The sequence below is a fragment of the Platichthys flesus genome, chromosome 11 (genome assembly GCF_949316205.1).
Source record: "Platichthys flesus chromosome 11, fPlaFle2.1, whole genome shotgun sequence".
Classification (NCBI taxonomy): Eukaryota; Metazoa; Chordata; class Actinopteri; order Pleuronectiformes; family Pleuronectidae; genus Platichthys; species Platichthys flesus.
Genome location: NC_084955.1, coordinates 18,399,092 through 18,412,447, shown reverse-complemented (window position 1 = coordinate 18,412,447; position 13,356 = coordinate 18,399,092). Strand labels below are relative to the sequence as shown.

The following is a 13,356-nucleotide window of genomic DNA, read 5'->3' as shown; positions in this document are numbered from 1 at the left end:
GGATTGATCTGCCCAAAAATCCAAGAGGATTCTCTCTACCCTGTCTAGTGCCCCTGAGCAAGGCACCTTATTCCCCCAACATCTGCTCCCCGGGCGCCGTACATGGTCGCTCACTGCTCTGTGTGTCCTGCACCAGATGGGTCAAAAGCAGAGGATAAATTTCCTTACCTGCATGAGTGTGCCTGTGCATGTCTCTGCATGTGTTTGGGACAAATAAATGCATCTTATTCTTATTATTCTTATTATTAACAGAGTGGGTTTAATCAAATAAACACACGACAACCTTGGAATGTGTATGAAGGGAATATGGGCCCAGGAACTGCATTCTTCTCTGGGGCCTCATTGCACCTGTAAGCACTACAGATGATCTACTCCGTCCGTTAGTTAGTTACAACTTGCTTACTCTGGGTCATGAATTGGTCATGTGGCCTTAACCATCATAGTAGAGCAGCGTAGTAAAACACCTCTACATATTACAGCTCATTAAATATTGCAGTAACTTTGTACTCATGTGTCACTCACTGCATGACTGTAATACACAAACTGTTTCATAGCAAACAGATATGACCCTCATTAATTTTGATAACTTGAAACACGTATGCACACATAATGAAAGGAAAACAAACTTTTGTTTTTACAACTTTATTAGCAGCGAATGACAAGGGATTTCTAACATACGCTAAAGTTGTAGTAGTTCTAGCACTGCTTTTAACACTAGGTTGGCTCCTTTGTTACTGTTGTGGTGATTTCCCTTTCGATTGTTTTTCGTTTTGGCATTGATCGCTTAACCATCAGATCTTTGTCTTCAGGCGTCCTCATCAGCCTCCTCCTCGAATTCACCCTCCTCCTCAGCAGTGGCATCTTGGTACTGCTGGTACTCAGACACCAGATCATTCATGTTGCTCTCGGCTTCAGTGAACTCCATCTCATCCATACCTTCCCCTGTGTACCAGTGCAAGAAGGCCTTGCGACGGAACATGGCTGTGAACTGCTCGGAGATGCGCTTGAACAGCTCCTGGATGGCCGTGCTGTTGCCGATGAAAGTGACGGCCATCTTGAGGCCACGGGGTGGAATGTCACAGACGGCGGTTTTGACATTGTTGGGGATCCATTCGACGAAGTAACTGCTGTTCTTGTTCTGCACGTTGAGCATCTGCTCGTCAACCTCCTTCATGGACATTCTGCCACGGAACACAGCGGCGACGGTCAGATAGCGGCCGTGACGTGGGTCGCAGGCGGCCATCATATTCTTGGCATCGAACACCTGCTGTGTGAGCTCGGGCACTGTGAGGGCACGATACTGCTGGCTGCCCCTGCTGGTCAAGGGGGCGAAACCAGGCATGAAGAAGTGCAGACGAGGGAAAGGCACCATGTTGACGGCCAGTTTGCGGAGATCGGCATTGAGCTGACCGGGGAAGCGAAGGCAGGTGGTGACCCCGCTCATGGTGGCGGACACCAGGTGGTTCAGGTCTCCGTAGGTGGGTGTGGTGAGTTTGAGAGTGCGGAAGCAGATGTCGTACAGAGCTTCATTGTCAATGCAGTAGGTTTCATCTGTGTTCTCTACGAGCTGGTGGACCGACAGGGTGGCATTGTAAGGCTCAACCACGGTGTCGGACACCTGAGGAAAGAAAACCCGCATGATTTCTTCAGTCCCATGATCTTAGAAAAGAGACCCAAGGCAAGGGAGACTAAAATTAAAAACCCAAAAAATCTCATGCTCTTTCACAAGGGGACGTTACCTTGGGGGAAGGCACCACACTGAAGGTGTTCATGATACGGTCAGGGTACTCCTCACGGATCTTGCTGATGAGCAGGGTTCCCATTCCAGATCCAGTTCCTCCACCGAGAGAATGGGTGAGCTGGAAGCCCTGCAGGCAGTCGCAATTTTCTGACTCTTTGCGGACCACATCCAGGACTGAGTCCACCAACTCAGCTCCCTCTGTGTAGTGACCCTTGGCCCAGTTGTTTCCAGCACCGCTCTGACCTGGAGGGGAAGCAGTGACATGTACGTGAGCCATTCTCTTTTTATTTATTTATTATTTATTTGCCTTTATTTAACCAGGTCGGTCCCGTTGAGATACAATGACCTCTTTTCCCAGATCATAAAAGGCTGTAGTCATTCAGTAATGTAGGAAGTGTCTTTATTCCACCTACCAAAAACAAAGTTGTCAGGTCTGAAGATCTGCCCAAAGGGCCCAGACCTCACGGAGTCCATGGTGCCAGGCTCCAAGTCCACGAGAACGGCCCGAGGAACATATTTACCTCCTTAATGACAAAGAGGACGAGAGACGATAGGGAGTGAGAAGAAAAACAGAGGAGAGAAAACTCAATAACACAGGAAACCACAGTATTGGATGTTACATATAATGTGTAAAAAATATTCTTACATGACAGGAGACATTAGAATAGTACATCTAATGTTGTGCTTCAGCATGAAATGACCAAGCTGGAGTTATGCACCAACAGTTCAGCCTTTATGTATAAACCACTTTATGAGAAAATAGCTAACCTGTGGCCTCATTGTAGTAAACACTGATCCTGTCCAGCTGCAGGTCAGTGTCTCCATGATAACTTCCTGTGGGGTCGATGCCGTGCTCATCGCTGATCACTTCCCAGAACTGCAAACAGAGAATGGAAGGCATCACATGGCAGTTACTTGTAAAACAAAGAATACATCTCTCCATTAGCAGTGCGGTTCATGGGACCGGAGCCTTTAAATGAGAAAAACAGCAGTGAGTTTGCTATTTTTTGGCGGGGCCCTGATGAAAATCACAGAAGTTGTTCACCTTTCAACAAAACCATATCTGAACTAATTCCTTACATTGTAACTTCATACTTTCCACTGCTACTGTCTGACGACTTAGCAGAAAGCAGCTCTTTCAGACGTCGAATGAAAAGGGGAGGGGGCACAAAGGGGCTTTAGATGATCCACCAGCACAACTCAACTCTATTTGAGTTCACTGAGGACACCGATTGTCTACAGATCTGTATTCAAGTCTTGTTTGCTTTTTAAAGGACCACACTCAGATCTTTAAAAGTCTGTGTGTATTAAATCCCATAAGTGTGTGTGACTGTTGCATACACAGGCAGACAGATTTTTTTGTTATATCTCTCAATGACATTTGTTTTGCTCATACAGCTTGTGATTTTCTGCTAACAGCAGCAGTAGGCGGATTTAGGGTAATCTGGGTAAGCGGGCCTAAATGCAGCTCAGCACTTAAGAGATTTGGAGTCAGCTACAGACTGAGTATCATGACATTCAAATAAGACCATGTACAACAAAAAGGACCAAGTGACCTTAATATGATGGAGACCACAGAGCAGAGGGACTGAGAGAAGAGAAAATGGAACAGCTCAAAGAACGAGAAGAAGACAAGAAGTTGACAGTGATGCGATGGATGAGCTTTCAGTCAAGAGTGAATAGATAGTCAAAGAGAAAGAATGGGGACGATAAGCAGGAAAGCAATGCCACGCCCTGACCTAATTCACCACAATGCATTCTCTCAGCAGCCCTCTCAATCATATCCACTGGACATGTGAATCAATGAGTCCTTAGGGAATGGAAACAAATGAGGATCCTCCCTGCCGGGCCACCAGTAACACCACAATGGACACACACAAAGCACAAGTGATATTACATTTATTTGACAAAAGGGTGACTCATGTACTGCATTAACTGTAAGGCCAATAGAGCACATAACAATAGTTTGCTGAAGTTGGCCTTTTGTAAAGCATCAGAGGAAAAGCCCATAAAATAAAGGCCCTATTATTCTTGTACTGAACTGAGACACTACCACCATTTGTACATTAAGTCAGTGGTGAACCCAATGACATCACCCGCTGTGCATCAGCTGTTTCCTCCATTCCTCCCCCCACTCTTCTTCTAATTTGGTTAGGAGATGGGCAGACATTGATTACAAAGACAGACCCTGCCTCACAGGACATCAAAATCCCCTGTCAGCGGGGCATCACCACCATAATGGTGGATTCTGTCAAATATGGGCCATGGTTCCTGCTGCTCTTCAAACTATATTTTAATACCAGGGTTAAGAGGGGTCCCACTTTAGCATATGCTGTCTGCAGCATAGGATCAGCTGTGAAACAAAAGGAGATGATGAGACAGGGAAACTGATGGGCCATGAAGGCGTATTGGAGCAGACAGCATTTGTTGCTGTAAGGCTGGGGGGCCCTATATTGGGTAGAATGGACAGTTAACGTATATTAATCCTAAAAGGACACATTAAAAGGCAGTGATTGCATCTAATTAAAAGGACTGATGGTGTCTCTGAGTAAGTGAACTCTCTCTCTTTTGAAGGGGAGACCCTGTTTCTTATCCATGCCACACCCTTTCCACCGCTCCCCTGCTTTCTCACCAGTCTGCACCCACAGCCTGCAGAAATCACATCCGATCAATATTCTGCTGCGGATCCATCTGCCATTAAAGGGGAGACAAAAAACACTGAATGACCAGACCTCATATCCCTGCTCTTGCTCTTTGTCTGGACTAGCGAGACAAAGAACCCAGAGGACTCCAGTATCTGTAGGGCACGGACAGGGAGGGTGTACCCCCCCACTCTCCCCTTATTTTTCCCACAGACATTGTCTTGATAGAAATTGTTAGCTGGATCCACAGGGATGAGACGCAGAGTGATCCCCCTGCGTCAACCCATGTCAGTGCGAGCACGGGCACGGGCACGGTCCGCGGCTCCGCACCCACCCTCCCGTTACCGCAGTGCACGAGATCCACAAAGAAAAACGCAGAAAGACTAATGCAGTGACATTTTACTATTCAGAAAAACTAGTTTAAAATGGAAAAATCCGATTTTGGATGTGTTGACATGCACATAAGTGTAATATGCATTAGATGTATATATTTGTATTCATGCACCAAAGCAAGAAATGGTTCCCGTTGTCTTTACATTAAAATATAATCAGGCACATTATGAGTTGTAATGTTGAACAAGTCTAATGATAATATTCTTGAGAAAGAAAGGGGTGTGACAGTGACAGGAGGTCATTCTTTTCTACAGAAACAAATTCCTTCTTGATACCTATATTGTCTTACCTTGGCACCGATCTGGTTACCGCACTGGCCGGCCTGGATGTGCACGATTTCCCTCATTATAAATGCGAGAGTTTCACAACAAGGACGAGCGGGACCGTTCTTCTTGGCTAGCACGAGGAGCGGCACACACAGCCCAGAACTGGAGCGAGCGCAGCACAATGACTTTATAATGTTGGAGCGACTCCAGAACCGGGCTGAGTCCACACCCCCAGACCCGGCTGCCGGGCACGCTGATTGGCTGAGAGGACTGTCCCACAGCCGACAGGAGGAGGGGGAGGATAAGGAAGGGGAGGAGGAAGAGGAAGAGGAGGAGTGCTGCAGATCAGGGAGTTAAAATTGGAGATGGATTGACATTCAGCAGCTGGTGTCCATTAACGCCCACATGGATGTTTTCCATATTTAGGGCCCGATCCGGTGGGAGGCCCTATTGTATTTTGCATTTTGAAGGATTTGTATTTCCCTTTTGTGGCTTTTTCGGGGCCTAGACATACTCAAAACTTTTACCAATGTACCAAACCCCAAAAAGTAATTGGATTCTGGAGTAATTTGAAATGGCCGTGGGAAAATGGCTCAACAGCGCCCTCCAAGGAAAAGCCCCTGAGTTAGCTTTCACCTATCTATCCATCTATCTATCCATCTATCTATCTATCATGCCCCTGCAGAGAGGGGGTCAATCAGCCAAAGACTCAGGGTTTTAGGCCTGACCCGAACCCAAAGGACCATCGCGAGTGGCCTTTAAACTGTGACATATACTAGACTGTAATAATCAATGAATAATATGTTTCTCTGATCATACCTCTATACTGACTGCACTTTGACCTTTACAAGTCCACTAAGGGAGTTAACGAAAACACATGCTAACTGTGTGCAGCTAATGAACAGCCACAGGATTAAATGGCTACAATCATCTGCTTTTCAATGCTGCTTTTCCATCTGACAGCTACTTAGGTTGCACAGAATGGCTGACCACATAATACTTTGTGTTTGGCCATCTCTCTAGGATTAGACATCTTTTCGGGTTCTGAAGGGCTAAGGCAGACAACCAATATAGGTTCATTCCAGGTTATCTCTTGCATAAATTGCACTTACACAATTAACACAAAAAATATGACTTTACACTTTATGAAGAGGAAGTCACAGCACCAGTAAGATAATCTGCCTGCCTGCCTGCCTGCTTGTCTGTCTGTCTGTCTGTCTGTCTGTCTGTCTGTCTGTCTGTCTGTCTGCATGTCTGTCTGTGTGTGTGTATGTGTGTGTGTGTCTGCCTGGCTGTCTGTCAGCCTGCCTGTCTGCCACTGGCACTGAATTCCATGGCTACGATAGTGGGGGTGCAGTTATCACCGTCGACCACTAGATGGCGCGGATCGGTCGTCGCGGCTGCAGTGGGAATGGGCGTGGTCAGGGTCTTTTCCTCCGCTGGCTGACATTCTCGTCATTCCTCTCGACGGTCACTACGCGAGCGACTCGACGGGAAACACATCGAGATTTTACTCTTTTTAAAAAGTCCGTGTGGATATTAACCAGTTTCCGGTAAGTAAAACCGCGCGTCGCTCTCTTCCCACCGTTTAGTTTGAGTGGTTCGCTGCTGTATCTTGTACCCGTCGGTTTTTTCTCTTCCCATCAGCGCATTGACGAAATCGACCCAGACCCGGAGCCGCAGACGTTTGACTGCTAGCTAGCTAACGTTAGCATGAGAGTTAGCTGTATTTTCGCACCGTTGCGCACTTTTACATGTGTAATAACGCATCTCTGGCGGTGGTCTCCGAGCACCGGGGGGTTTGTGCAGCTCCATCGTTTCCTTGTTGGATTTAAATCATCTTCTCCACGGAGCCCTGCGTTTTTGTTGTTAGGAGGAGGGGGCGGCCATTCAGGCTCATAGTAAAAAAAACATGCCCGATATGAGGCTGTGGCCTAAGTGACAGAGACACTAGTAGATTATTGGATTATTGTCTGTGAGTCGTGACCAGACACCTGCACACCTCTACAACTGAGCAACTGTTCGAAAGAATTACAAATCCTTTAGATAACGACGCCAAATATGTCAGCCAATGATTAAATGTAAATGTGAGTCTTATCCCAGGATGGTGCCACTGATTTAAAATGCGCACCCGAGGAGATACCATTTTACAATTTGAAATGTAACTTTAATGGTGAAATCTATAAATAATCATGATGCCATCTTGTTTTTAACAGATCAGTAATAATGATCATAATTTGACAAAGTCTTGCATGTATTTATTCCTCTCAAATCAGGAATCAAGATGTTCTACACCTGTGGACCCAATGAAGCCATGGTGGTGTCTGGTAAGATGCTTTTATGTTGAAATGTAATGGTAAAAGAATATTGTAATTTTCTAATTTGTTTACAATCGGTATTAATCTTTTGTATTGAAAACAAGAAACAAGACAGTTTATTCCCCCCCTTTATTATTTAATGTCACTCGATGTAAAGTGTTTATGTTTACAGAAAGATATTTGCTTTAAGACTCTTGCCTTTATCGCATTGTTGTATAATTATTCCACACAGAAAGATTAGAAAACCAGAATAACCCATGTTGGGTAAATAAAACACTGTTGTTGCTAGAAACCACTGCAGATTATTGTTTTCTACATAATAATAGGGCGTTATATAGACATAGTAAAATTTGTGTACAGAGGAACTGTGTACTAGTGTCATGTGATTGTTGTAATCATGCCTTTTGATAAGTTGAGCTTGTGCAACACATACTGTCAGTTTCAAGTAAGATGGGAGTTTTCCCCGCTTGCTGAAATGTGCAGTTTCAAACGGTTATGAATGTAAAGCAGTACTCCCATTGTAGTAATCCAGGGAAGAAATGCCTCCACCCAGCTCCACTACAAAAGGAAACTTGGCTGAGTATGTTAGTGTAATGTATATGTTATGTGCCCCCCCCCCCCCCCCCCCCCCCTGTCTCCAGGCTTTGGCCGCTCGCCTCCTCTAATGATTGCTGGAGGACGAGTGTTTGTCCTCCCGTGTATTCAGCAGATCCAGAGGTGATCCACTTTTCTTTTCTGTCTCTGTTTCCCTTATCTACGAGGGATAAGTCCAACCTAGCTGCCTGACTTGATGTCAGTCAGTTACTGGGCAGCTGGTCAGTAGCAGGAGGGCTGATTTGATTTCCTCCTCCTTGTCGTTCTTGATATCTGTTTTATGTTTCCACTGGTTGTTTTTCAACAGTGGGGTGGTATCAATTATCAATTGGGGTCAATTGATATAGTTGTCATTAATACCCAAGTCAATGGGTATTACAATGTGTATATTTAATCCTAAAGTTAGCTAGTTATTTATCTTGCTCCTCTTTTATTATTCTCTCCTCCCCCTCTTCCTCAACTTGAGGCATGGCTGTATGAGTTTTGCTCCAATTTATATTCAAGAGCATGGTCTTTCATTTTGAGAGCATTATTTTTTCATTTCCTATTCTGATTTTGTAATGCTTACCTTTAAAACCCCGCCCTACCATATAGAGTTTGTTGCCGTGCTGCCTTGCTCTTGGTCATAAATGTTTTTCTGAACTCATGATATATTGTTGCTGCATAACAGTCCTGTGCTTGAGTTTGAGTCCCTCTCCTCACACTCAGTCAAAATTAACCAACCAATAGAGTGTACATTGCCAGGTTTACAATGTCCCTAATGGGCAGTGACGGTTAAAGCAGGATCAGAGGATCACTCTCCAGCTTGGATCACCCAAATCAGTGCAGAGTATTTACTTTTAAATAATGACATCAAATTTATTTGCCAAACTCTTGATTATTTGCTACGTATTGTTGTTTTTCGCCAACTTATTGCTTCTTTTCCATCTGACAGCTAATTAGGTTGAACAGAATGGCTAACCACATTATACTTCTTGTTGGTTTCAACAGGAGCAGAATAAACATGAGTGAGGGTGGGGTGATTTGTTGTTTTTGAGGGAAGGCAAAATTGAAATGATCCTTACAATGAAAGACAATGCTCTTGAATAGAGGAATAGGACAAAGCTAACTCCATACTGCTGAAGCTGCATATATACGCCACAATGTCATCACGTTTTTTTTTGTTTAAAAGCACTGTAGAGTCCTGTTAGTGTGACTACATGCCATTACACTCACTGATGAAAAATGTAAATAACATAAGCACTACTGTTCTTGTATTTAATCCTTTACACTCCTCCTGATATTTTATGCCACAGAATCACACTCAACACCCTGACTCTGAATGTGAAGAGTGACAAAGTCTACACCCGCCATGGTGTCCCCATCTCTGTCACTGGCATTGCACAGGTATGACATTGATAAGAGGACAGAAACTATACGACTTATACTAAATTGAGTCAAAAACTGCATTACATTTTTTTCTCTCGCAAAAAGTTAATTGTTTCTTAAATCAATACTCTGTCTTTCTCACTGCCATTTTTTTAAAGCTGCTCTATAATATCTCCTTTCCTGTCTTCTTACAGGTGAAGATCCAGGGCCAGAACAAGGAGATGTTGGCTACCGCCTGTCAAATGTTTATGGGGAAGTCTGAGGGGGAGATCGCCAATATTGCACTTGAAACACTGGAGGGACACCAGAGAGCCATTATTGCTCATCTGACTGTTGAGGTTTGTATCGACATGGTTACTGACCTAACCACTAAGTGATATATACTGTATTGACACTAAGTTAACCACAAAGATATATATAAACTGTATGAAATGCCTGTAATGAATATATTTATCTCAACGTGCAGGAGATCTACCAGGACCGTAAGAAGTTCTCCGAGCAGGTCTTCAAGGTGGCCTCCTCTGACTTGGTCAACATGGGAATCGGTGTTGTCAGCTACACACTCAAAGATGTTCATGATGACCAGGTACTTCATGTCTGTTCAGCCTCAGGGTTCGGTTCTGTGAACACAGATGACACAAATATGATGATTCTATTACTGGAGCAGCAGGAATCTGCAGTGTCACTGTAAACCCACATCTTTGTTGTATGGAAGCTTTAAGCCGCAGATGAGTTCCTCTGTTACAGTAAAGCATTTAAGGGATTTATATTGAATCACTGCATTAGTGATGAATTAGGCCTTGGCCCTAAGTGCTTCCTTGGTAACCACACCATCTCTTGTCTATGTTTGTCTAATGCATCTTTTTATTGCCTTGTCTTATATTTGACCGTCACTGTTTCCCTGTCTGTCTCTCTCTCCTGCAGGACTACCTTCACTCCCTGGGTAAAGCCAGAACAGCCCAGGTGCAGAAGGATGCCAGGATTGGAGAGGCTCAGTACAAACGTGATGCTGTCATGAGGGTAAAATACCCTCTGTGGTTCTGTCCTGTCATTTGACCTGTTTGCTCATGTGGATGGTCCTTTTACTTCCATATATTTCTCTGATGCTCCGGTTGATTTACAGGAAGCTAATGCCATGCAAGAGAAGGTGTCTGCTCAGTTGAAGAACGACATTCAGATGGCAAAAGCCCAGAGAGACTTCGAGCTGAAGAAGGCAGACTACGACGTTGAGGTCAACACCAAGAAGGCTGAGTCAGAAATGGCCTATCAGCTTCAGGTACAGTCAACTGTTCATGACCTGCTCTTCTAGTGCTATGCTGACAGTTCACACATCATCCACAGGCTTTTCTTAAGCTGGCTAGTCAAGTTTGTATCGAGAGGACCAATTGAATATGGGATCTGAGTTTAATTGTTCTTCTTCTTTCGTCATCAGGTGGCCAAGACCAAGCAGCGCATCGAGGAGGAGAAGATGCAGATTCAGGTGGTGGAGCGGACACAGCAGATTACTCTGCAGGTTCAGGAGATCATCCGCAAGGAGAAGGAGCTGGAGGCCCAAGTCAAGAAGCCGGCAGAAGCAGAGAAATACCGACTGGAGAGGCTGGCTGAGGCAATGCGGTGAGTTTTAGAGCATTATACTGTTGTCTCACATAATTTGCAGTCACAGAAGAGTAGCTCATTCTCTCTTCTCTCCTGCAGCCTGCAGCTCATCATGGAGGCTGAGGCCGAGGCTGAGTCCATCCGAGTGAGTGCTGCCACTTCTCTTTCTCTCCTTTTTTGATTCACATTTTATTCTTTTCGAGAAATGTTTGAAATATTTCCTCGCTTTCCAAACTAATTTGTCATATTGCTGCTACACTTGCTCCCTGTGGTTAATTAAGTGTCATTTTAATTCTCTATTCCTTCCATCCTCTTAACAAACATCAGCAAGCTCAGGACTGGTCACCTTGTGCCCTTCTATTGTAAGTCTAACTATAATTTGTGTGTGTGTAGATGAGGGGTGATGCTGAGGCTTTTGCCATCGAGGCCAAGGGTCGTGCTGAGGCGGAGCAGATGACCAAGAAGGCGGAGGCCTTCAAGCAGTACAAAGATGGAGCCATGGTGGACATGCTGCTGGAGAAACTGCCACTGGTCAGTCAGGCTGTCATGGGTGGATGAAGGGATAATGGATAAATAATGTCAGTTGCATGATTAAATACTGTGTTTATTACAACGTATACGATATTTAGTAATACAAATCTCACCTTAATGTCGTTTGACCTGCAGATGGCAGAAGAGATCAGCAGGCCCCTGTGTGAGGCGCAGAAGATCACCATGGTATCCAGTGGAGGCGCCGAAGTGGGAGCAGCCAAACTGGCCGGAGAGGTGCTGGATATCATGACCAGGCTGCCGGCCGCTATAGAGAAGCTCACTGGAATCGACATCTCCCAGGTATGCTGGAGTGTTTGTGTGGGGGACTGAGCGGTAACGTGGGAGGCTGAACCACTGGGGCAGGTGGTTCATCAGTTCATGGTTTCTTTCATTGCTTTCACAGGCTGGAGCCCAAGTCACCCGCGTGCATTAAGAACACAGGGAGAGTCGAAGTTATCGGGAAGAGGCGTCACTGTTATTCATACCAGGAGCTTCACGACCTGTCTGATCATCTGAATACATGCATGTGTTTCACTTGTGTGTCTCTTTTGCTGGTTCCTCCTTATCTAGTCGTGATGAATTTTATGTTCCTCCACTCTGTGGTTCATGTTCCTTTTCCTGGTCCTAGTTGTCGTTTGTTCTGCTGGTTAAAGCAGAAGCAGCTTCAGGGGTTTGCTGCTTTGTTTATCCAGAGAAGAGAAAAGCCTCAGCCCTCTTTAGTCAGTGTTAGTCCCAATAGAAGTTCCTGTCTTTGTCTTTTGATACTTGACTTTCAGAATAAGTTCTTACTGCATTCAAACTCATTTATCCCTGCACTGGGACAGAGTCAACAAACTCTTGGTCTTTCTCTTTTTATTTGTAACTTTTTAATGTGAAACAGGTTTATTTTCTCGGTGCCTTTCAATTCACTAAATGCTGTTGAGCTCATTTTTATCACAGCATGACCTCGTAATATTGTCAAAGGTCGTATTGTTACAGTCAGTGTAGTTTTAACTTTGTTTTGTGTTTATTATAAAAAGTCTGACAGGGCTGGGGAGGTCTTTGTGGTAACTGACTTCTTAACTGGGCCCAAAATCATATCAGTTGTCGTGCAAGTGGAAGGATTTTGTTTTTTGAGGGGGAGGAGAAGTGGTTGATGGAAACGAGATATTGAGGTTTCCTGTGAAAAGCAACGAAAGTAGGTTCCAGTGGAAAATTTTCTTGTGACACTATATCTTTGCTGCAGTGTCTTCTCGTGTTGATCATCATATGACGAGAGTAAAGACGCACCATCACTTATTAACCTACTAACCCAATTGCTTGCTGCCTGGAGTTTGAAATGACACACATGAGTGTGATTTATCTGTGGTAGTGATTTTTATAATGATGCTGGGTTTGGAGGATCTTGGCTGGACTTCTGTCTCTTTGCTGAGGGAGGTATTAAATCACAGCCTCTGATTAGAGGGCGACTTCTTTCTTTTTCCTCAGATGTCTTTGTATCTGTCCAAAGTTTTCCAGCTACCAAGCCTTATGCATTTTGTTACCCTCAAGTGCCTGTTGAAAACCCTCCAACAGCCAGGTCAAGTTGGCTTCTTCAGTAATGCCTATTACACCTCTGTCAGGGAAAACTTCTGATTTCTAACCATAAGCCATGAGCAAACACGGCTGTAGACGAAAGCCAAATCAGTTGATACCGCTTTTGTAGATTCTTGTGACTAATCTTTATCTCTAACAACGTGTTGTTGCATGTTTCTCTTAAATTGATATAAGAAGTTAGTAATTATATATTGTGGAAGTCAGATGCTAGTGTCAAATATTAGAAGATGGAGTTAATGTTCTATGATACCGAAGAAGACAATAAAATATGATTTAATCACAGATACTTGTTGGTCTCAGCTTTTGTGCGCCGGCAATATCCAGTGGCCGGA

The 13,356-nt window shown here is 44.4% G+C and overlaps 2 protein-coding genes across 3 annotated transcripts; one reads left to right on the top strand and one right to left on the bottom strand.

Moving 5' to 3' along the window:
- Nucleotides 1-630: 630 nt before the first annotated feature.
- Nucleotides 631-5,234, bottom strand: tubb5 (tubulin, beta 5). Of its 2 annotated transcripts, XM_062400002.1 has the most exons (6): nucleotides 5,066-5,204; nucleotides 4,374-4,432; nucleotides 2,510-2,618; nucleotides 2,155-2,265; nucleotides 1,740-1,984; nucleotides 631-1,618 (listed from the first exon to the last, which is right to left on the bottom strand). In XM_062400002.1, exons 4-6 carry the CDS (start codon nucleotides 2,213-2,215, stop codon nucleotides 806-808), a joined length of 1,119 nt encoding a protein of 372 aa, XP_062255986.1. In that variant the 5' UTR covers nucleotides 2,216-2,265; nucleotides 2,510-2,618; nucleotides 4,374-4,432; nucleotides 5,066-5,204; the 3' UTR covers nucleotides 631-805. The 2 variants fall into 2 exon arrangements, with proteins under 2 accessions (XP_062255986.1, XP_062255985.1); XM_062400001.1 differs by lacking the exon at nucleotides 4,374-4,432 and having other exon boundaries at nucleotides 5,066-5,234.
- A 1,221-nt stretch (nucleotides 5,235-6,455) lies between these two features.
- On the top strand, nucleotides 6,456-13,306 carry flot1b (flotillin 1b). Its single transcript, XM_062400008.1, has 13 exons — nucleotides 6,456-6,595; nucleotides 7,319-7,369; nucleotides 8,002-8,077; nucleotides 9,250-9,340; nucleotides 9,517-9,660; nucleotides 9,789-9,908; nucleotides 10,247-10,342; nucleotides 10,446-10,598; nucleotides 10,755-10,936; nucleotides 11,018-11,063; nucleotides 11,312-11,449; nucleotides 11,585-11,749; nucleotides 11,853-13,306. The coding sequence occupies exons 2-13, from the start codon at nucleotides 7,327-7,329 to the stop codon at nucleotides 11,880-11,882; spliced, it is 1,284 nt and encodes a 427-aa protein (XP_062255992.1). The 5' UTR covers nucleotides 6,456-6,595; nucleotides 7,319-7,326; the 3' UTR covers nucleotides 11,883-13,306.
- Nucleotides 13,307-13,356: the final 50 nt, after the last annotated feature.